At 47.2% G+C, this 24,189-nt stretch overlaps 1 protein-coding gene across 2 annotated transcripts in view; it reads right to left on the bottom strand.

Moving 5' to 3' along the window:
- Positions 1-1,598: 1,598 nt before the first annotated feature.
- The window catches only part of Nbas (NBAS subunit of NRZ tethering complex), a 280,100-nt gene continuing 257,509 nt past the window's right edge, over positions 1,599-24,189 (bottom strand). For both annotated transcript variants that reach the window (XM_059248639.1, XM_059248640.1), the window contains exons 49-52: positions 23,893-24,032; positions 17,600-17,738; positions 12,277-12,405; positions 1,599-1,986 (exon numbers count right to left, since the gene is read on the bottom strand). In XM_059248639.1, the coding sequence (XP_059104622.1) occupies positions 1,711-1,986; positions 12,277-12,405; positions 17,600-17,738; positions 23,893-24,032 (684 nt within the window). In that variant the 3' untranslated portion in view covers positions 1,599-1,710. The remainder of the gene's footprint in view (positions 1,987-12,276; positions 12,406-17,599; positions 17,739-23,892; positions 24,033-24,189) is intronic.

The raw sequence follows: 24,189 nt of genomic DNA, 5'->3' as shown, positions 1-24,189 counted from the left end.
TTTCCTTCCTACAGAAGAGACTGTGCACATGAAGCCAGTGAGACGGCTTAGCAGATCACTGTGCATGCCACCACGCTTGCTGACCTCCTGCACACACAGGCAGTGTCTGAAGATATTGTACCTTATGTTGTTCTATTGCTAGAACAGTTTTCCAGCCAAGGTATAAAAGAAATGCACACAAGCAAGTCTATTGAGTGACAGGAGCACACTTCTCCCCATCTCGTGGCAAAGGTAAGTTGCCAACAGTAGGACGAATAACAAACAGAGCTAAAGGAAGTGAGGCCCTTCCAGAGAATGCCCAGATGAAGCTGAGTGTGGATACAAGTTTCAAGTATCCAGGGCAGCTCAATCCCCTTCCTAAGAGAGAAGGTAGCTGAGTCTGCGGAGCACACACACCTGAGCCAATGAACTCTGGCTTACAGCTTAACCAGAAGACAACAGACCTTGACACAGTAGAAAGGCCTGTCGTAAGTCTCCTGGTTGACAAACTGAACGCCTGTCTTCTGCCTGGAAGGGCAGGATTCTGAATGTTGCCCTAGCCCAGTTCAGATGCAGAGATTCATGAGTCAACTGTCCAAAGATGAGACAGGGAACAGTCACGGTGATGCATCCTTAGGATTCCAGTTTCCTGTCTAGCCTCCCCACGTGGCTGAGCAAGGTCAAGGCCTGGGTCCACCTTCCTCTGGCTTCCAGGAGCTATTCTCATTCCCATCCTCACCCTCCCCTTTCCCTGCAAATGAACTTGAGGCTCACAATGAGGAGGTGTGGTGGATAACAGATACAGAGAAAGACAAGCCGAGGTATCCAAGGTCATAAATTAGCCAAGCTAGCTTTTGATCCAGAAGCCTGACTCTAGTCTAGTATGTCCTCTCAGCAACAAGTGTGCTGCTTGCAAAAACAGTGCCCACCCCTACCTACATCAATAGGCTAAGGATGGGTCAGAGCAGGGTTCAAGTTTCCGTCCTTATTGTCCTCTCTTCTCCTTAGCATTAGGGTAATTCCTGTTTCTAGAACCCACCAGCATCAGATCACACAGCTCTGGCTTCTCTCCCCTGCTTATGTTATGAAGCCTCTGGTTTCTGGAATGGGTATGGGTGCTTCAGGCAGCCTTCCAACACTCTGGGGAGTTCATGCCCCAGGAGTCCAACACCAGCCCCAGAGTGGAGTGAACTTCCATTTCACCAGCAACCGTTTGGTGTGTGAGATCCCAGACTTGCAGCTGTGAGCAGGTGACACTCAAGTGCTCTCGAGTGTGCAAGGCTGCTCTCACACTGAAGAGCTCTGCATTCATCAGAATGGAAAACCAGCCTGCCAGCTCAGGTCTGCCGGGGGTGAGGAACCCCACGGCATGAGTACGCGAATAAAGAAGCCTTTTTTTTTTTTTTTTCCTGTCAAGCTCTGGACCAGGCCTAAGTCTACTTTCCCACTGTATAAGCCATCTTCAGTTTTCAATGACTGTGAGTTATTAAGGAGAGTGACAGCTACAGCTTCAGATGCAGTTAATGTGTTCTACCCAGAAAAGGCACAGACAGAATCAACAGTGATAACAGAGTATGCTCATCCATCAGTATGAGGAAGAAAGTACTGAAAGGGCATCTTATACACCTTTATTTGTGACTGTTAGAAATGCCAGAACAATTAACGGCTACACGTCCTGCTTCAGGGTCCGATGCTCTGCCCTGCCAGGAGCAGGGTCACGGGTCCTCGTGCTCACACCCATCGCCTCACTGTGCTGAGGGCAGTGCTGAAAGTTCTGAAGGCCCGGTGAGTGCCCTGCACAGCCAGGAGGAGCGACCCGGCCTCCACTTCATGGCTGGCCTCCTGCAGGTGTCTAGCCAGTTCCTCTGCATCCCAGAGTCCTTGCTGGCTGGTGGCCACAAGGTGACCAACAATATGTGGATAGAAGGGTGTGGAGACACATTTCACCAACAGCCTGGCATCCACGAGCAGGGCAAGCAGCTCCTGGTCACAATTGGAGTCATCCACCTTCAAGAAATAAGAAAACTGTGAGTGGGCATTTGCATCCTTTTCTCCCACAATTCCCTGTGCTCTCCACGAGGTTGTCACAGGTAGCCTGCTGGCCTTCAGTAGTATGCACATCTGTCCAGCTGAAGACGACCCACCCCAAACAGCGCAAGGAGAAACTGAGCATCTCGGGAGGTCAGAGATGGGACAACAGATACGGCTTCCTTTCAGCACAAGGAGACAACGTACCAGACCCTTGCTTGAGCCCTGACTATTCCACCAATCACACATTGAGTCACACATCGTGTTTAATGTTGCAGAAGCAGCACTTCTAGGAGCCCCTTCCAGTTCAGCCAAGGAAAACTGCACTTTCATGTCTCAGTTCAAACATAAGGAAATTAAGGTGCAAGAAAGGTTTGCTTAATATTGTGTAGGTTGTAGAGCCACAGTGTTGACGTCAAAGTCCGAGCTCCGAACAACCACATCTACCATTTCCTTTGACTTTTTTGTATGTTCTTTAACCACAGTTCTCTCTTAAATGTGGAGCCACATGAAGACAAATCTTTCCAGGGTAAGAAAGCCTTTCTTCCTGCTCTGCTGTGAGTGAGCAGGAAAATACTAACAAACAGTGGGCTGAAGCTGTTCTCGCTGAAGCCTGTGGGGGACGCAGGTCTCATCGTTCACGTCTACACATGGTTCTCCACAGCTTGGCCACTTTGTTTACTTTTTTTTTTTTCTGTTTTGGATTATTATTCTGTCTTGCAAGGAATTGAGTCAACGTAGACAGTGTATTAGAAATCATTACTGCCATCCGGCATCATGAGACAGCTGCATGGCTGGTTCTGTTTGCGTCATGGCGTGCTTTAACTGTGGGTGTATGGACCTCAAAAATGATGTGGCATTTCAAAGTCAATTAATTAATTAGATCAACTATATCACAAAACTCTACTCAGTATGCTCTTCCTGCCTATTATGAAGAAGAGTAGGTACTAAAGAGGAGGACACTGTCTACTGGAGCAAAGACAGAAAGCAGAAAGCCCATATCATAAAAATTATGGGCTCCACTGACAGTGTGTCAGGATTGTTCATATCCCGACATAAACATCAGCTCCAGGGCCACTTTCTTGTGACCTTTTCTAAAGCTGTTAGCCAGGCTCATTGTTCCTTTCTCCAAACTCCTTACACACCTGATACACACCTCTTCATGCTATGCTATGATGACCCGTCTGCTCCCCCTACTGAAGGGGAAGGATGGAGGACACAAGGGTTTAATAGTTTTTCTATTTCACTACCCAGTGCAGTTCACATTGGTTAAATGGCCAAATAAGCTGACTTCAGTAAACGGTTGTCACAGCTTTATAAACTGTCTAAGTATGTGATAAAGATCTTATCTTGGCAGCAAATCGATCCCTAGGGCATTGGATGCTGCTATCCATGCATCTCCATATCCTCAGGGCTCTTTCTCTGGCTTTTCATTTCACACACTTGTTTTGAGGCAGAGTCTCACATGTAGCTCAAGCTGGCCTAAAACTGGAACTCTAGCAACCTTCTTATCTCAGCCTCTGGAGTGCTGGGGTTACAGGTACAAACTACCACATCTGGCTTGTGCTTCCCAAATTCTTACACAAACACTTTGACCTAGGAAAGTATTTAATGGTTTCTCTACCCCACCCAACCCTCCCAAGCCCAACCCTGCTTTTCAAACTTGTCAGGCAAGAATCTTAATCCCATGGAGCTCCTGCATGCACCTCCCACCACATGCACATCTCCAGAGAAATGTTCTCAGCTTCCACAGGACTGCGCTATGGTTGTTGTATCCTGACGTAATAGATGAACATTGTGTGGGCGCTTCGTGGTGGGTCTGTGTAAGCAGCTCAGCTCTGAGTTTGTACGTTCTGGGTTTTCTTCTACATCAGCAGCCCCTCCAGGGTGGAGACTCCAGAGCTTGTGTTTACTCATGCAGCTCCCATAACCAGAGTGGCTGGCCATAGGACGGTAGCACCCCAAGATTTGTGGAATAAGGATGTGAACAAATGAATCACCCCACAGGCATAGGTCTTACTGTCTCACTCTACATGATTATCTGAGTACATGTGCAAGCACACGCCATCTGGGTTACTTCACATGTCATTTTTCTGGTTTACCCTTCAAAGTAAAGACTCTCAGCCTTCAGGAGAGCAGCTGCATGCCGGGCGGCCCCTGTCACATATGAGATCAAGTTCCTGGATGAAAGGTTGAGTCCAGGCTGCCGAGTGAGATGTCCTAGGTGAGTGTGCAAGGTTGGGGTGTCTAGATAGTTCCAGCTGAAGGAAGAGAGAGTTCCTCTGCCAAAGTTGGTCTCTCTTGCTGCTCGTTCAGACCTGATATCCATCACACTTGCTTCTGGTAATTGGAGCCCAGCCTTCCTGGGAGCTGCCCACAGCCTGGCAGGGAGAGAACAGGAGGAGCAGAGGCCTACTCAAGTACAGTGTTCCTCACTGAGATGTCCCCAGAAAGAGACAGAGCCAAGACCAAGAGTCATGGGCAGAGAGTAGGGAAAGGCTTGGGGAATTCTGTTCTTGCCCCTCTGGGTAGAAGCACAGAATGGCTTCAAAACTGTGATTTGCAAGGAAAATACTGTAGAGACAATTATTCTGTATACATCTGGAACAAAACACAGAATGAAAAAGTAAACAAACAAACAAACAAACAAACAAACAAAAGCTGAGCATGGTGGCTTGAGTCTGCAATTCCAGCTCTTGGGAGACAGAAACAGCAGATGCTCAAGGCCAGCCTGGGCTACATAGTGTGTTCAGGGCCATATTGGAAAGCAGAAAAGGAGGAGGGGTGATGGGATGGCTCAGTGGGTGATGGCTTGCTTCCCAAACCTGATGACCTCAGTTCCATCCCTGGTGGATTCCCAAAAGTTGTGCTGTGACCTCCACACTGTGCTCTGGAGCTTGTGTGCCCTCTCACACACTTACAGTAAGAGTAATGACAGAGATAGCTTTTGTCTGGTCCATTCTAACTACTTCAAAGAGAAGTGTGCCGGCCAGAAAGGAAGTGAGCAGCCACAGCCTTAGGTCAGTGTCTCTCCGCACGCCTGTTTGTCTTTCATCAGTGCATCTCAGCCAGACTCTCTTTACTCCACATTGCCCACAACACTCTAGGCATTAACCACATCGTGTTAACTTGGCAGGCCTCAGAAAGCTTTTGTCTCAAATTCTAACTGAAGCTTTTAATGATCTGCTGCTGTCTACTACAGAGGGCAGTTTCTGTTTCTCCACCTTATGTATCCTAACCACTTCTTATCCTTGAAATTAGAAAGTAAAAGGAAACAAAAATACTCTGGGAAAGAAATCAGTCCTCCAAGCTGGGATCACAGGAGAGCAAGACTGTGCCCACACTCCCTTCCAGAAGCTGTGAACTGACAGTCTTTTCACAAGGGACCATGTGATATTAGTCTTTTCAATAACACTAAGAGTTCTAAGAATGTTTTTATGGTTTCCATATTTTTATTTCCAAAATTTTTAATGGCTGCAAAATAGACTATTGAAAAGATGTCACCACTATTTAATTCTGCTATAAATTTTCAGCTGTTTTAAACACAGATTATTGAAAGTACAATGGGTACTTTTCATGCACATATTTCTTCTTTATTTATTTTTTCCCATACTATAAATCTCTAGGAGAAATAGTATTTAGTTGAACTGTGTTGTGTTCCTTTTCTGCATTCCAAAATTGCACAGGTGCTCAGTCTCTACCCCAGGACTGCAGGCAGTGAGTAGGATTAGTTAGAGACTAGGCCTCCTAAGAGGCGATAAAGGCGAAGGGGTGAGCTGAAGGCACCAGAGTGGGCTTTACTCCACTACAACTAGTGCCTTTTTAAGAGCCAACGCTGAGGACACGGGGACACACCCACACACACACACACACATCCAACAACAGCCACCTCCCGACAAAGAGAGAGGCCTCAGAGGAAAACCAGCTGGCCATCATCCTCACTTCAGACTGCTCATCTCCAGAGGTGTAAGAAAAGCAGGCCCTGCTGTTGAGGCCGTCCAGCCTGGGGAACTGTTCTGTGACGCCTGAACCCTTTTCTGTTAAAGATATGTGTCTAACCTGTCTGAAGTATGTAAGGGGGACAAACGGCCAGGTCACAGTAGTGGTGGTATCATGTGGGTGTGTCAGCAGAATTAAATAAAACAATGTGTTAATTTAGGACTAGGCAATGGTACTCACAGCTGCTTTATTCTGGATTCAAGTATTTACAGAATTAATTCCCCCCACATATTTCCTATCACCATTTGTTGCTGTTGTTGAGGGAGAACTGGGACCTCTGCTCATTTCACAGAACTTGGGGGTCTTTGTATCTGTCAACCCTGGCTTCACTATAACGGACACTTTGTCTTACTGTTTGTAATTCTGCTTTTGTTATATTTTGATATAGACATAGAGATTTTATATTTTATATTGTTGGGAAATCAGTTATTGTCTTATAATTTCTTTAGCTGCTTGAAAATTTAAGTTTTAAGTTCTCAAAGAAGCGTTTGTATATAATTTTCTGACTTTTAAAATATGTTTAGTATGAGTCTTAAGTTCTCTAGGAATTGACTTTGCCTTTGGTATACAGCCTCAGAAAATCATATATCCTTGCTATTGGCTTAACTGGTGTGGTAAGGGCTCAAAGGGAAAAATATAGTCCATTGTTCTGGGTCTCAGTTTGGCTGTGATATAAGCATGAACAAGTCTGGAAGGGTTAGTTGATTTCCCACTAAACAAATGACTTAGAGTGAGAGACAGTCCTTTGAGTTAGAGATCATTTCTAGCCCTGGGTCCATTACTAAACATCTGTAAGGCCTTGCAAAAGCAGTCTCTCTGGACACTACTTTCATATGAGAAAGGCACTGTGTCCATGGCATGACAGTAATGCAAGCTTCCATGTGCCTTGCACAATGCCTGGTGTGCAGTTCAGCTGCAGCTATAACAGCAGACAAATGGGAATAAGGAATTTTCTAGAAGGGGAAAGACTCATCTCTCTTCTGTGTCTTCATGTTGGTGGTCAGTTTTTGAGGCTAATTAAGACTCTGCAGATCTTGGGAAAGAAATGTATAGATGTAGACACAGAGTACTGCTGACTTCCAACCATTAAAGTTATCTCTAGTTCCTTTCTCAAAACAATACCTAATGAGCCTTCTCTGAAAGAAAGCCTTTGATTTTACGGATCTCCATCAAGCTAAGAATAATTACAGTAAGGAGGTAAGCTGTATCCCAGCAGCCTAATCTGTACAGGGCTTCATCTCAGTGACTTTGAAGATCATTACTAATGCTTCACCGTTTACTTTAGGGAGGACATTTGCCTCTTTTTCACATAACACTAATACTTGGTAAGTTATTAAAATATTAACCTACAATTGCAGAAGAAGAGCAACACAAGTGTACACTTCAAATGAAAATGCATGCATGATAATGTCCGTATCCTGTATCTGAACATGACATTCCGACTCCACTTCCTCAGCAGACCAAGAGTTCTACCTCCGGCAGAACATCTAACACACCCTGGCCAAGCCATCTGCTTTATGATCTAACAACACGGGGAGAGGACCCTCGAAAACTCGAGCCTGGTCGTGGCTGTGAACAAAGTCAGGTGCCAGACGTGGGGCTCCAATTCACTGCTGTTTCTGACTCATTCTGTCCTAGAGATACTTCATTTAAAGAGTGATGACATTTTATTTCATCTTTACGTATGTCCTGCAAATAAATGTCTTCCCTCTTTAGCCGGCATCGGGCTGAGCACACAGGCACACAGTACTCCTGTCTACAACATAGGTCAACCAAACAGGGCTGCTCCAGACTGGCTGCTCAGAAGTCAAATAGGTTCAGAGAGGAGTGAACCAGCTTTCGGCACGGGAGGAAGCAGCCAGGCCCTGTGAGGTGCTGCTGCAGACTCTGCCGTCAAGACAGCCTCACGGCTGTGAACCATGGACGGCGAGAAAGGAACCGTGCTGGGACTTCTGTGTTGACACGGAAGTCCACACGTCCACATTTCTGAGCAAAGATGGCCCCACCACAGAGCTGGAAGGGTAGTAGCGATAGTAACACTGTTTACTTCTAGGTAGGAAAGTGCTCCCTTGGTTACTTCCATCACTGGGCCACCCAACTAAACTGTTCTGAAAACACTTTGAGAAGAAAAAACCAAAACCAAACCCAAAAGTCTTTTCACAAGCCCAAAGAAGGGCTCTGCAGACGCAGAGCAGGTCATGAAGCCCCTCACCCCCTGTACGTGCTATCGCAACACAGCAAAACAAGAAGGCACGTGTGTGAGCCTGAGGTGGGGCTGTAGGAGGCAATACCAAAGCATGAAAGGGACTCCTCCTAGGGAGAAACTTGGAGACACTGAGGCATTAGAGAGGACAAAGAGGGGTGACATGATCCTTGGTTTGAATGGAGCTTCCAGACCCACAAAGACTCTTCTGAGCACCTTAAAGGTTCTCCCTCAGCTCAGACACTTGTCCCAGGATGCCAGGTTCTGGTGCCTCGATGCTGAGATGAAAGCATCACACTGGCTAGACCTGGGAAGGACTGCCATGGGAAGAAGGGCCCCACTCACTCTGAATCACCGAGTCATTCCCCAGGGCAGGACTAAGGTCCACATGCACATGATCAAGGGTGTAAGCCTTGTTTAGGGGGCTCCCAATGGCGCAGTGTCCTGTGGTAGGGGAAGAGTCCATCCCTGCAGTGCTAGGCCTTAGCGCTGTGAATGAGAGGCTTACAAACAAAGCCCAGCTGGGTGACTCAGGGGCAGCTCTCTCTCTCTTTTCAGTGCTGACATTTCCACACGTCAGGGCCATTCCACAGTCTCGTTTCTTTGGAGGTAACTTACATAGCAGAATGACTTAGCATGACTTTCAACATTAGGTCTGGCCGCTCACTGGCTGTGTGACTCAGTGTCTCACCTGTGAAAGCGGAACAGCACTTCCCAGACCATTAAGTGACGAAGTGTTGTTGAAGAGATAGGGAACGTTCTTATTGTCACATCTGGGACAAGTGGGGCTTGAAAGATGTAGTCACCGTAAAAGGAGGGAGGCCCTTGTAAGGTCAGAAATATGGTTTACTCTTTTATACTAGAGGTCTGGGATATGGTCTGGGGGACAGAGGGACTGGGAAGCACCAGAGGAGGACACAGTGAGGAGCAGGAGCCACCAAACATCTGGAACAGTAAACAGAGAAGATTTCGGTTCACAAGACTAGTAAAATACATCTGCTACCTTTGCTGAAACGTGTTTGCGGATTTTGACCTGAATAGAGAGAACCTAGAAATCAACTTCAAGCACGCCAAGCAACAGCCTTCTTGGCCAGTGCTGTACTGTGAGCAAGCTCTCATATCACCAAGACTGACGGAGAAGTCACCCAGCAGACTATCACAAAGGGCTTTGACTAGTCGACAATACCATGTCAGGAAAGACTGTTTCCTACTCAGGAGAGAGGCTTCTGCCTATCTGTATAAGGTCACGTGCTAAAGACTAGAGGTATGCCATTCCAGCAGCGCTTAGAGGGAGAAGGGGGTCCTGCCGTTGAAGGGAAAGCTGCAGCCAGCTCCAGCAGCACTTAAGCGTCTTCCCTATAAGTGCAAGCAGCCATAAAGCTGTCAGCATCCGATAATGAACAGCGAAATAATACATGTTCCTAGCAAACAAGTGCGGGCGTCTCTCCTTTCAGATCTGTGCACTGTGTGGACCAATTGCTGTCAGAGGATCTCTTTGCCAGATGTTATTTTTTTAATGCCAACAGGAACTACGATCAACAACCAATAAGGGGAAAACTAAAGTTATTGATGAACCTTAGCCCTTCCTAATGGGCAGAGTGTGTGTCAAGGAAAGAACCACAAAAAGCAGCACAGGTTTTCTAGTTCCCACTCAACCACCAGGGACGATTTGAAAACAGCTGGCCAGCAGCACACAGCCCTGCCTGCTGATGCCCTTCTCTGGGGATGTGTGAGATGACCCTTTCCCGGGGCTGGAGAACAGCGGCAGGCTACAGTAATTGCACATTCATGTATCCAGACCTCTTGAAACAACCAAAGTCAGAGATGAAGAATAGATTGTGTTGCCAAGGTTTCTGAGGCTACAGAGGACAGAATGAAGACCTGTGTCACAGGACACCATGATTCACAGCTGCAGTTCTCACAGGAGTCACAGAACCAGACATACACAAGTGTGGGATACTGGTGAACTATGAAAAAGGTCAATAGGCCATGTCAATGCTTACAATCTCGGTCGTGATTACTGCAGTTACACCAAATTTTACCTTGGGAAGGATGGGTGACAAGCACCAGAGACCTTACTGTTCATTTCCTACAACTGAACCTAAAAAAAAAACTTTAACAATTCAAAGTGAGAGAGTCTATTAGCTTTTAGCTTTTCAGAGCATGTAACATGTCTAAGGACGCAGGCTGTTCTAATATACACTCACCTTAAGGTAGACTCTCGTCACTGGATTTCTAAACGAGACTGTCTCCACATATCGAGAGAGACACGTACACAATTTAGACTTGTGGCTTTTCGTTTCCAGCACAATGGGCACAGCTGGTTGGCCCTGGCTTCACAGCCCCAGGCCCGCTGCCCACAGTGCACAGAGCAGTTTTCAGTTCCGAGTCTTAGCATGAAGCAGCACTCCACAAGCTCCGAGGACCTCCTCATGGAGGCCCGCTAGTGCCATTTAGTTCTCGTTTACTTTCCCACTCCGATAGTGTCTTCAGGGGTGCTGAGGGACTTAGTAGTTTGGGGTCCCTGCTCTAGTCACAGTTCTGACAGATGCATTTGAAATGAAGAATTTTTACAATGAGAGATGGGATTCTAACCAGGAGTGTAACAGGAGAAGGGTGAAGATGGAGAGGTCAGTATAATCTGTCACGGTCTTACTCCCTGAGACATCTTAGAGAGAATACCTAAACAGAGACTAAGCTACTTCGGGGGGAGAACATGTTGGAGAATCACAGTCTGGTTTTGTTCAGATCCATCTCTGTTCTTCATCTCCTGGATTTACAAGAAAAAACAGGCTAATAAAAAACTCACTATAATTCCCAATTCTTTGTTTTTTGGTTTTTCAAGACAGGGTTTCTCTAAGTAGTTTTTGGTGGCTGTCCTGGATCTTGCTCTGTAGACCAGGCTGGCCTTGAACTCACAGAGATCCGCCTGGCTCTGCCTCCCGGATGCTGGGATTAAAGGCATGAGCCACTACCGCCCAGTATAATTCCCAATTCTTATGAAGTTACAAAACCATGAAACATTCCCATCAGCAGGGAGAAAGGAGGTTACCAACAGAACAACCTGAGTACTTCAGTCTGGCATCCCCAAAGGTCCCGCCAGCATCAGTGATAATGACAACCATTCCAAAGTCTCTGCAAACACGCTTACAGTACTTAAAGAATACAGCTGACAGAAGGCAATGGATCTTCAAGGACTGTTGCCAAATCCAATTCATGTAGCATTTGGGGTTTTGTCATTAACAAAACGTTTTATCAATGACATCTTTGCATCTATATCGTAGCAGTCTTCTGTGGCCAGCACAGACCTCTGTTCTAGAATTGCCTTTCTCTCTGGTTCCCAGAAGACACTGTGTTCATGGGGAGTTATCAAGGATAGTAAAATGATACAGAGTACACTTGCTTCTGTGTCTGTGTGTACATGAATGTGCACACAATACCCACATGAAACAAGGATATCTGCACAGGAGGGGTTGGGAAGGATCATTCCATGTGAATTGGCTACAACACAGCCTAAGGAATCTAACTGGAAACTGTGCATCTTCAAAAGCAAAGAGATCACTGCTTTCCTCAAACATCACGCAACAACTGGCCTTGTGGAGGAATCTCCAAACGTGACGTAAGCACATCTGTGTTCAAGCCCAAACCCTGCTTCCGGTTCCAGAGGACGGCAGCTCTCGACTTCAGATGGCGGCAGTGCAGCTGCTGGGAAATGCTTCTGTCTGTGAGCATCTACCACGTACAATCTGGGAGACAGAAGCCAGTCTCAAGCCGGGTCAAATTTCCCAGACCCAGATCCCAAGTGGAAGGCGCCTGGGCTGCTGGTTCCTGCCACTGATGCTGTTTCTCTGCAGAAATGTTTTGTTCTGTGTGTGCGGTTCATGGGGGAGGCTCAGCGACTGCCTATGAGTCCAAGTGTGCACTGCCTGGATTGAACAGAGGTGGCTGCCATAGTCAGAGATACTGTCTATCAGGTAGCTGGGGATTAATCACGGCTCTTATTAAAGAGGACAAATGCACTCCATTCACTTTTGAAACAAGAACAGTAGTAATTCAGAGGGGCGTACCTTGGTGACAGCTGAGATTTGCTCCAGGGCCATGGCCTGCAGCGTCTCATCTCCACTCTCCAGGAGCAGCTTCAGGGACGGCAGCAGGAGGGACTGGTGCAGCAGCAGCAGACACAGCTCCTTCACACCCTGAAACCACGGAGGAGGTGAGTTCCACTCAGGGACACAGTGAAGCCTGTGCTGCATCCTCTGGATACACCTTTACACGCCTCTGTGTGTGTGTGTGTGTGTGTGTGTACATATGTGTGGTTATGTTTGTGCATATATGTATGTATGTGTGTATACACATTTGTGTTTATATTTGTGTGTATGTGTGTGCTTACGTGTGGCTGTCTGCATATACGTGTGTGTATGTATTTGTGTGTGTTTATATGTGTATTCATATTTCTTTCTTTGTGTGGCTATATATGTGTGGTTATTTTTGTGCATGTATGTACTTACTCTGTGTGTGTGTGTGTGTGTATGTGTGTGTGTGTGTGTGTGTGTGTGTGTGTGTGTGTGTGTGTGTGCATAAGTATGAGTAGGGCTACTGACCATGTCATTCCCCTCCTGGTAAGCTGTGGCCATCTTTCCAGGTGTTCAGACATCTGTGTATAATATTGCTTTGAGTGGCAGGACACACTCACTATGCAGATCTAGTGCTACAACTTCTTCTAATTCTCAGAGCCCTGTTTTCCCTATAAGTAAAACGGAGGCAACTGTATTTGTTTTGCGGTTTTTGTTGTGTACCTGATAATTAATATAAATGTATAGTGCTAAGCATACAGCACAGACTTCACAGCAGCTGTTACACACTATTTATTAATAATGCTAATATCTAGTTCTTACCTATTGAGACAAAGGATATCAGCAAAGACTATGTTTTTAAAACATGCTTAAAACTCTAATGTTAAAGGAAATGGAATTCTTGATATATTTAAGATACTCCATCACCATGAAAACTATCTGTGATTCAAAACAATGAATAAGCGTGGATCTCCACAGGTAGACCTGAATTTTATTCCTAGTTTTTTATTCTACTTGCCGAACCTGTCACCAGAAAAAAAGAACTCTGAATAAAGTAACAGAAGACAATCCTTTTCAACAAAGAGGCAGAAAACACACAACTGTGTTGCCCGCTGAGCTGGTCACCTTTAGTGTCCTGACTGTAGCTATGACACACAGAACTGAACACTAGACCAAGAAGTAGACGAGTGCGGCCCCATTATATTAAAGCAAGGCTGTTTTGGAAAAAGAATGAAGGATCACAGCCCTGCATGGGGCTGTTGTTCTCTTGTGCTACTCCACAACAGCAGAACAGACAACACTGAAAACTCAAACACAGGGCATTCTCAGCATCCCTGTCCATCACTCCAAGACGAGATGATAATGATGACAGACTGAATGAGACGCTTTCCAAACTGGTGAGCTGCCCGAAGCTAAGCAGTGCGCGCCAGGGCTCCTGCTTCATGAACTGTCACCCACTGGGGCGGGCTTTTAGGAATGCAGCTGTCCGGGACTCATTTCTGCTTCTGTGAGTGACCCGACCCCTCACTCCTGTAAGCACCCCAATAAAACGCACTGGTTCACCAAGTTGGATGTCAGCCTTCTGCTTACATTGGTCTGTTGCTGGTTCCCTATCTGGGGTAAGCGGACACTGGTTCACATCTCCCCAAGAACAGAGACGCACAGTGACAGGCACCTCTGACTGGCCCAGCTTAGCCTCCTTCCCACATCCCACTGTACTCTTCATTATCTTCTGTCCTGTATTTCTGCATTTGTCTATGTGCTCCCCTCTGGGGGTGAGCCATGCTTCATCTATTCCAAAGTTACATGGTACATACCATCTTAAAATCTGTAAATGAGTCTCTCTTAGCACTCATGTCTGCTGTTTATTCAATACGCTATCACTAATTGACAAAGAGCCTCGGCATTTCATGTCTAGACGCCATTGACTGTAGCTTTAAATGGCAATTTTATGAACTAGCACAGATACCATTTGAGAAGACAAGTAATAGCTGGTGTCTTAGTTTGCTTTCCATTGCTGTGATAAAACCACAACCAAGGGCAACTTGGGGAATAAAGAGTTGACTTCATCTTAAAGCTTACAGTCCATCATAAAGGGAAGCTGGAGCAGGAACCTGGAGGCAGGAACTGAAGCAGAGACCATGGAGGAGCATGGTCCACTGGACAGGTCAGCCTGCTTTTTTATACCACCCAGGACTCAGGAGTGGCACCCTCCCACCAATCATTAATCAAGAAAATGAATACACCTACAGACTTGCCTATATGTAATCTGATGGGGACAGATAGCACATGGCCCAGGCAAGGTCTGTGAGGACAGAGGATGCCAGTTTATGTGATCCACTTAGAAATTTATAGTCTCTTAGCTAAGCTATTGGCCAAATACTCAGTCTTTACATGCTGCGTCTTCTCCAGTGCTTGTACTGCGAGAGAAGAGTCAAGAGATTTACACAGAGAACTGCAAGAAGGCCAAGCAGCAGAGAGAACCACGAAATCACTGATTTGACACCTCACAGTTCAGACAGTCAGGACCTAACATGACAAGAAAGGGGACAGTCAGCCCAGTCCACTGACACTCTTCTTGCCTTTATACAACCTGTGTGGACTCAGAACATCACTGTCCACGATGTTCAGAGCCTGAAGAGGGAGTGTGAGCAAGTGTGTGTTGCTCACACATGCAGAGGAGGTGACTGCTCCCTCTGTGGTAGGTTCTGATATGTCACATGGTGAAGGCTGGACTGCGCATGGGGATATTCATGGACTCCTGTTCTCCAGAGCTGCTCAAGTCCGGCTGGGCCTAGGCTGGACTTCTGGCTGCCGAATGTGCCTCCATCTATCACCGCCACTAGAGGCTCAGGGGTTCTGACCTGAAACACCCACTTGCTATACTTGCTAGGCGTTAGTACACACCATGTCATTTGTTTTGTTCCAAAAACCTTAAAGAAGGCATTTTTAGCCCTGTTAACGAGAGGAGGGTGAGGAGGAAGCAGGCAGAAGGGGGAATAGCTCGGATGTCATGGGAGAGTCTAAACCAAGCTCCTGGCACTGCCAAAAGCAGCTCAGCTGTGAGGAAGGATGACCACTCTTGAGGTTCCCAACCCGGGCTTAGCCAGCCTACAGCCTACAGCCTACAGCCTACAGCCTACAGCCTACAGCCTATAGCCTACAGCCTACAGCCTACAGCCTACAGCCTACAGCCTCTGTGGCTCAAACTCCTGCGGAGTCACGAACAAGCAGCAGGAACTTAGAGCTGTAGCTCTATGAACACCATGGTCTTGTTCTGTGGTCCTTATCCCACACATCCTCAGCTCTTGAGGAGACTTCTTACACTGCCATGGACGCAGGCTGAGAAGCAGCCTCCACAACTTGTAAAACTGTGGGATACACGACGTATGGAGGCAGTGATTTCCATTTGCTGGTGATTTTCCATGGGAAAACCACCATGGCTGGAAGGAAGCAGGTATAATGAGGAACAGTACAAAACTACAAAAAAGGTGCTCTGACAAGTCATGGTGAAAAGAAAAACTGTAATTATCACGCTTCATAGGTGACGACAAAGAGGGACAAGGGGAGGGTTGGGGCCACCTCAGTGCCCTATCACAACTGGGCACGGGTCACTAGCCATGGGCAGAATAAAAGTAACTGAGTAGTGGATAATTTCAGCACCACAGTGAAGGAAATTATTATGGAGCTCTGAGATTAAGCTGAGCAACTTTGAAATGTGGTAAAATAAATTCAAGACATTTTTATTTTGTAATAATTATGTTCTCTCCCTAGTAACACTTTAAATTTTTCACTGAGCATATTTAACAATAAAAATAATGCTTATCATCTACTAATCTCCCGTAATCATGACATGCAAGGCACATTTTTTATACGCATGCCCAACATGAGGGAGGAAACCGAGCTTAAGGAGCCAGTGAACTCGCAGTGGCAACAGCGCCCCTTCATTAATTACCTTTCACTCCGGTAAGTGAAACAGAGAGACTGTCACAGCCTACTCGGAAACAGTGACTCATCCACCCGCCTCCCACCTCAAGGAGAACTCCGGATCTGAGAGTGGTGGCGACTGGAACCCGCACGGAGCAGCAGCCCAGCCCTTAGAGCTGGACACACAGCCGAAGAGAGAGAGAACTGCCAAAGCCTAAGGAAGATCTTTCTAACGGCATTCAGTTCAACAGAACAGCTCCAGTCAACCCTGGCATTTGGTCCCGATTACACATGCTCCATCTCAGCTCATATGAAAGCAAGGGTGTTTGCATATACTTACTTTGGTGCAAATGTTAAACCACGTGGAGTTCACTCTCTGCAGAGTGTTGAAACTTGTCCCAATGATGAGATCACTGTGCCAGGTTCATACCATCAGGGCACACTGTGATCCAGCAGCACAGACCATATGTAGACATGTAGCTGATACCAGAGGGCCATGGTACACAGCTCCAAACACACACTACACTACACGTTTTAGGTGCTGGCACTTTAAATATTTTATAGAACACCTCTATCACTCCAGTGGTTGGAGTTCTTTAAACAAGTAAGTCTTTAAAAATTCAATAAAAATACTTGCTCAGTCCAAAATTTAGAAAACAATCCATTAAATGTTCATTCATAGCAAGAGTGGTTTTCCTGAGTGATCACATTGAGGATTTACACGATCAGATTTATAATTCTGCTTTCAAGTTTATGTCCTATCTGGTGGAAACTCAAAGCCAATGCCATTATCCAAATGCTTAAATTTAAGACATACAAGTTGCTCAAACAGTATACTGCTGAGTGGACATACAGCAGGCTACTATAACTAAGAGAATATACAAAATGTTTCTATGCTGTACATATTAGACATACTCGTACGACACTTCAATCGTGGGGTCAAAGTGGAAGTGGCTGAGTTTCTGCTGTATGGTACAGAGAGGAACAGCTGTGGCTATCCAATCTCCTTACAAGGACACAATGAAGTAAGGAAGGATCAGAGTGCTTACTTGGTGACCGGGTACAACCAGCCTGGTTCAGACGGGTAATACCTGAGCTACTGGGTTCCTTTAACTAGGACTGGCCATTAAAAAGGCCTCCGGAGGGAACTGCACTGGTCTATGCCCTGTAATTATAAAAGTTAATGCTTCGGAGTGCTGGAAACTAGAGAACACCTTCGGGACATCCTTCAGTCCTGCTTTCTTTCATTTGATCCTTTACACACCTTTGGCCTTCACTAGAATTGCTTAAGCTAAGTGTTCTAGGACAGCTACTGCAACTGCCTAGACCAGAGGGCTGTGCGAAGAAAATGGATGCCCCGGGAGGCCGGCCGCTCGCCCCATCCACTCACCTCCACGGGCAGCCTCTGCTGGGTGTTGTACAGAGAGCGGCACATCTTCAGCACCTCATCCCCCAGTTCCCGCTTGTTCTCTGCTGTACATCTGGTCAGCATCACAGTCGACAGTCTCACCCATGGATTGCTGGCTGTGCTGCTCCTCACAGAGAAATGTGCAAAACATTGGAGGTGATTAACTCTCTCACAACTATACTGAATTAAAACAACAACAAAAAAATCCCACTGATGGAATGAAGTGCTTATGGCGGCTCACACTCTGAGAGTACATAATGTGCTCCTTTAGCCTATCCTGTAGAGTAGATGACATGGAGAAGATGTGCGGGCCACTGTGGCATGAACAAGCAGTGGGCAGCACTGGGACATTAGACTTCCTGAGAGCTCAAGCTCTTGAGCCCTATACAGACCCGGTCTCAAATTCTGACCCATGGTCGGACTGCCAATAGTACTCTTTACTTCTCACTCTCTGTTCTGGTGGGGTTTAGTGCTGCCTAAGACCCAGGAGGCTGCAGTTACCAAGCAATTGCATGTCCTGAGTAGCTTTAGCAAGACCCTGGGAAAGCACTTCACAGAGACAAGGAAGGCCGCACGGTTGAGCAGTACTGGTGTGACAGCCAGGCCTGGGAGGACATGAGGGACTGGGGGGTCACTAGTTCAAGGCCAGCATGGGCTACATAACCAGACTCTGTCTTAAAAGATAGCAAACCCAAACTAAACAGTTTGGGTGAAATCCCACTGTTTAGAACACCAGTCAGCATGTCACCACTGTCCCAGATGACAGACACTTGAGCCATGCTTCCTCTTCCTTTCTAAAGGGATCTGGCTAACAAACAAACATAAGGTGACGTTCTCTGCAGATTGCTTCAGGAGTTCCCAACAGTCCCACCCTCGGACTCAGGCCAAGAGTCTCTCCCAGATGTTCTTTCCTGCTCCTAAACTGCTCCAGGGGAGTCATTTTCGGGAAAGCATCCCATTCCAAGATATGGAAAGTTTGCTGGCCTAGGGCAGAATCGCTCACTGATTACTAAAGGAGATCAGTATTGGAGTGAACAGACTTGAGCAGGTCCCAGGGCCTCATGCTTTCTACCAATGAAATGCAGCTTCAGACAGGCAGTGATGTGTTCAAAGGAAACCTGGTTGCTTCTCCCAAAGGAAAGGGGTGAGTCACATGGCCAACAGCACAAGGATGAGGCAGGTACCCCACCTATCTCTCAGCAGGACAGAGAGGAGAGAACCCAAGCCTACGATGGGGCCAGTCCTGGTGAGAAGTCTGTCTCCTCGCTAGCAATGTGCAACGTGAAGTCACTAGCTTTTGAGACTCAATTCCTTCATCTACATAATCAGGTAAAACTACCTTTGCGTATTTGTTTTGTGAATGATTGGTAATGTATGTAAATTAAATGCTCAATATTGTGAGTATTTAATAAATGGGAATTATTTGTTCCATATGAATTCTCAAGGTTGCACTGTAAGCTTTGTTAAAAAAAAAATCAGGCAAGAAATTTCCTAGTGAAAATACCAGAACAAAATTATTGTGCTCACATAATAAATTAGACATGGTTATGATGTATTGCATGATACTTCTGAAGAAAACTGAGTTTAGGTACAAGGAAAAATAGAAAGATACTCCAATATATCAGAAACATTTTAGATTGCCTTAGAAGTCAAATAAGGATCTCTCACACACATATATCTTTTTTAATCCACAATTTTGCTTTTTTTGTGGTTTCAGTTACCCACGAAAAATACAGTCCAAAAAAACACGAAAAGGAAAAGTCCATAAGCAATTGCACGGTGGTCCAGCGTACCCATGCTGTGATGGTTCCTTCTTTCTGTTAGTCACTTAGTTGCCACCTCTGTGAATTGACTGTCAATAGTATCAGAGTGCCCACACTTAACTAACCCTTACTTAGTCAGCGGTCGCTAGTCCAACGGAAAGAGTAGAGACAGTGGCGACTCCGACACGCCAAAGGGAAGCCAGAAAGTGCCTCCTTTACGTGACAACTGCAAAGTTATCAACTGTGGGGAAAAACCTGTGTGTTGACATTGCCAAGACCTGTGGTAGAAACAAATCTACCACCTGTGAAACTGCCAGGAAGGAGCAAGATTCAACAGTAGTTCTACTGCACCCTGAACTGCAAAATTACCACCACGGGAGACTAAGGAGATGGCTTAGTGGGTAACAGTGCTTGCCCTGCAAACATAAGGCCCTGAGGACATGAGGTCACATCGCCAGTACCCACATAAGAAACCAGGCACGTGTCCGTAACCCAGGAGTAGGGCTGGAGAGAGGAGGGTGCTGACATGGCTGTGTGTGTCTGTGAGCCCAGGAGTAGGGCTGGAGAGAGGAGGGTGCAGACATGGCTGTGTGTGTCTGTGAGCCCAGGAGTAGGGCTGCAGAGAGGAGGGTGCTGACATGGCTGTGTGTGTCCGTAGCCCAGGAGTAGGGCTGCAGAGAGGAGGGTGCTGACATGGCTGTGTGTGTCCGTAGCCCAGGAGTAGGGCTGCAGAGAGGAGGGTGCTGACATGGCTGTGTGTGTCTGTAACCCAGGAGTAGGGCTGGAGAGAGGAGGGTGCTGACATGGCTGTGTGTGTCTGTAACCCAGGAGTAGGGCTGCAGAGAGGAGGGTGCTGACATGGCTGTGTGTGTCCGTAACCCAGGAGTAGGGCTGGAGAGAGGAGGGTGCTGACATGGCTGTGTGTGTCTGTAACCCAGGAGTAGGGCTGCAGAGAGGAGGGTGCTGACATGGCTGTGTGTGTCTGTAACCCAGGAGTAGGGCTGGAGAGAGGAGGGTGCTGACATGGCTGTGTGTGTCCGTAACCCAGGAGTAGGGCTGGAGAGAGGAGGGTGCTGACATGGCTGTGTGTGTCCGTAACCCAGGAGTAGGGCTGGAGAGAGGAGGGTGCTGACATGGCTGTGTGTGTCCGTAACCCAGGAGTAGGGCTGGAGAGAGGAGGGTGCTGACATGGCTGTGTGTGTCCGTAACCCAGGAGTAGGGCTGGAGAGAGGAGGGTGCAGACATGGCTGTGTGTGTCTGTAACCCAGGAGTAGGGCTGGAGAGAGGAGGGTGCAGACATGGCTGTGTGTGTCCGTAACCCAGGAGTAGGGCTGGAGAGAGGAGGGTGCTGACATGGCTGTGTGTGTCTGTAACCCAGGAGTAGGGCTGGAGAGAGGAGGGTGCTGACATGACTGTGTGTGTCTGTGAGCCCAGGAGTAGGGCTGCAGAGAGGAGGGTGCTGACATGGCTGTGTGTGTCCGTAGCCCAGGAGTAGGGCTGCAGAGAGGAGGGTGCTGACATGGCTGTGTGTGTCCGTAACCCAGGAGTAGGGCTGGAGAGAGGAGGGTGCTGACATGGCTGTGTGTGTCTGTGAGCCAGGATTAGGGCCTGGAGAGAGGAGGGTGCTGACATGGCTGTGTGTGTCTGTAACCCAGGAGTAGGGCTGGAGAGAGGAGGGTGCTGACATGGCTGTGTGTGTCTGTGAGCCCAGGAGTAGGGCTGGAGAGAGGAGGGTGCTGACATGGCTGTGTGTGTCCGTAACCCAGGAGTAGGGCTGGAGAGAGGAGGGTGCTGACATGGCTGTGTGTGTCTGTAACCCAGGAGTAGGGCTGCAGAGAGGAGGGTGCTGACATGGCTGTGTGTGTCTGTAACCCAGGAGTAGGGCTGCAGAGAGGAGGGTGCTGACATGGCTGTGTGTGTCTGTGAGCCCAGGAGTAGGGCTGGAGAGAGGAGGGTGCTGACATGGTTGTGTGTGTCTGTGAGCCCAGGAGTAGGGCTGGAGAGAGGAGGGTGCTGACATGGTTGTGTGTGTCTGTAACCCAGGAGTAGGGCTGCAGAGAGGAGGGTGCTGACATGGCTGTGTGTGTCTGTAACCCAGGAGTAGGGCTGCAGAGAGGAGGGTGCTGACATGGCTGTGTGTGTCTGTGAGCCCAGGAGTAGGGCTGGAGAGAGGAGGGTGCTGACATGGCTGTGTGTGTCTGTAACCCAGGAGTAGGGCTGCAGAGAGGAGGGTGCTGACATGGTTGTGTGTGTCTGTAACCCAGGAGTAGGGCTGCAGAGAGGAGGGTGCTGACATGGCTGTGTGTGTCTGTAACCCAGGAGTAGGGCTGGAGAGAGGAGGGTGCTGACATGGCTGTGTGTGTCCGTAACCCAGGAGTAGGGCTGGAGAGAGGAGGGTGCTGACATGGCTGTGTGTGTCTGTAACCCAGGAGTAGGGCTGGAGAGAGGAGGGTGCTGACATGGCTGTGTGTGTCTGTAACCCAGGAGTAGGGCTGGAGAGAGGAGGGTGCTGACATGGCTGTGTGTGTCTGTGAGCCCAGGAGTAGGGCTGCAGAGAGGAGGGTGCTGACATGGCTGTGTGTGTCTGTGAGCCCAGGAGTAGGGCTGCAGAGAGGAGGGTGCTGACATGGCTGTGTGTGTCTGTGAGCCAGGATTAGGGCCTGGAGAGAGGAGGGTGCTGACATGGTTGTGTGTGTCTGTGAGCCCAGGAGTAGGGCTGGAGAGAGGAGGGTGCTGACATGGCTGTGTGTGTCTGTAACCCAGGAGTAGGGCTGGAGAGAGGAGGGTGCTGACATGGTTGTGTGTGTCTGTAACCCAGGAGTAGGGCCTGGAGAGAGGTGAGTACTGGGAACCTGAATGAAGCCGTGAGCTTCAGGCTCAGTCTGTCTCAGGCAATAGGGTGTCGAGGGAGCGACCCCTTAGGGTGTGCTCTGGCCTTCATGTTGGTATGCATACCTACCTACATGAATATAACACACACCCAAACACAACACAACACACATTTATTTTTAAACAGAAATTATCAGGCATAAAATTCATTCCTGGTACTGTAATTTGGTCAAAAGCCCATGCCTGGGGAGGTCACAGAAGCCAGAGTATAACTTGCTATTTTTATTTTGCTAAATGACATCCTGTCAAACTGTCTTCTAAATACACACATGTGTATTTATTGACCTAGGCTGCTCTCAGTCTTGGCCACAGGAGTTTCCTGTTGCAGTGGAAAGCAGCCAATGGAGAGATAACTGACCGGTCAAAGGACTGAGAATAAGAGATAGTGTGCATACACTTCATTGGAGCATTTATGTTAACCCAGCACTATGAAGGCTCAGAGACTATTGGCAAAGTGGTAGTGGAGGGATATGAGCCAGAGAATGGGGAAGAGTGCTGCAAAATGCCAGCTTCGACAAGAATCACGCAAGCTCAAGCCGGCCAGCACCAGCATAAGTAGGGGATGCAAGCTCCAGGTCCCACCACTTACAGAGGAACTATGGATGGTCACTGGGGATGGGTTTTATTTTTATTTTTTTATTTTTTTTTACCAAGGATGTGGCTACCAATAGATTCCCATGCTGCAGCAGAGAGTGCCATATCCATGTATATATGGACATCAATATCTTAACTTAGTGGGTTATCAAAAAAAAAAAAAAAAGAGATGAATTTGGGAAGGGGCATATTGGTGTGGTGGCCCATAGAGGCTTCCTAGTGAGACCTTACTTAAATTCAGAGAATCTGAACTTGCTTTACCCAGCAGAGCTGGATAATGAGATGACTGGACCACAGGCGTAGTTACCAGGTGTTTGGAGGGTCTACACTTGGCTGTATTGTGTGCTTTGATCTTGCAAGGGGTAGGTATTTTGCTTCTCCCCTTTGCATAATATAAAAAGCCCTTTGGAATAAAGCTCTGGGCAGCTAGGTATTGACTCGGCCCTCCCGAAGCTATCCCGTATCTCTGTCTTTCTCCTCCTTGCCTAGGTCTATCTTTCTACCTAATATTTCCTCATTCCTCTCTCCTCCACCTAAAAACCCTTCAAAAGGTGGGAGCAGGTCAGAGCTGAACTCCCACAGACTCCTACATGTTGGCGGGATATCAGGCCAGATTGAGAGGAAAATGGGGGATAGTAATGATCATTTCACTGTATGTAGGTATGAAATTCTCAAAAAGAAAAGATTTTAAATAAAAAAAAGAAAAATCACAGCTACAGTACATAGTAAGCACTTAGCTAAGATGGAAAAAAAACATTAAATCTGTGCAGAGAGGTACAGGAAAATATATGGGAAAACACATGGTAGAGGACAGAGTGTGGCACTATCCACATGTTCAGAGTGCCTGGAACATATGCTCCTCATATAAAGGACTGTCTGAAGCACTAATGTGTGTGTGCAAGTACACACAGGCACAGACACACACATTTTCTTTCTTTCTTTCATTGCCTTTGCTGAAGACATTACATTTTCAAAACTGACATCCAGACAGAGGATGTTGAATTAGGCTAAGCTTATCTTAATACTTACACACAGTCACTTTTCATAGGTGGCCAAGCTTGCAAGAGTAAAATCAGGTGCTGAAATTCGACCTCATCGTGACTAGCTTCTAGGAGCTCCGTGAACAGAGAGCAGCGATTTTCTTCATTCTCAATGGCAGCTACGTCTACCTGGAAGAAGCAACGCACAGTTGATGCTGGTGGCAATGCAGAGTTGTTTCACAGGAGGCTGAATGTGACCTTGAAACATGTGCAATATACTGAGTGAAAACTAAATACCATCAAAACCCAAACCAGAACAAACCTCTGCTATGGTTTGGACGTTGTT

Source organism: Peromyscus eremicus, chromosome 22 (genome assembly GCF_949786415.1).
Source record: "Peromyscus eremicus chromosome 22, PerEre_H2_v1, whole genome shotgun sequence".
In the NCBI taxonomy this organism is placed as follows: Eukaryota; Metazoa; Chordata; class Mammalia; order Rodentia; family Cricetidae; genus Peromyscus; species Peromyscus eremicus.
The sequence above is the reverse complement of the archived record's forward strand: the minus strand, read 5'-3'. Positions and strand labels throughout refer to the sequence as shown.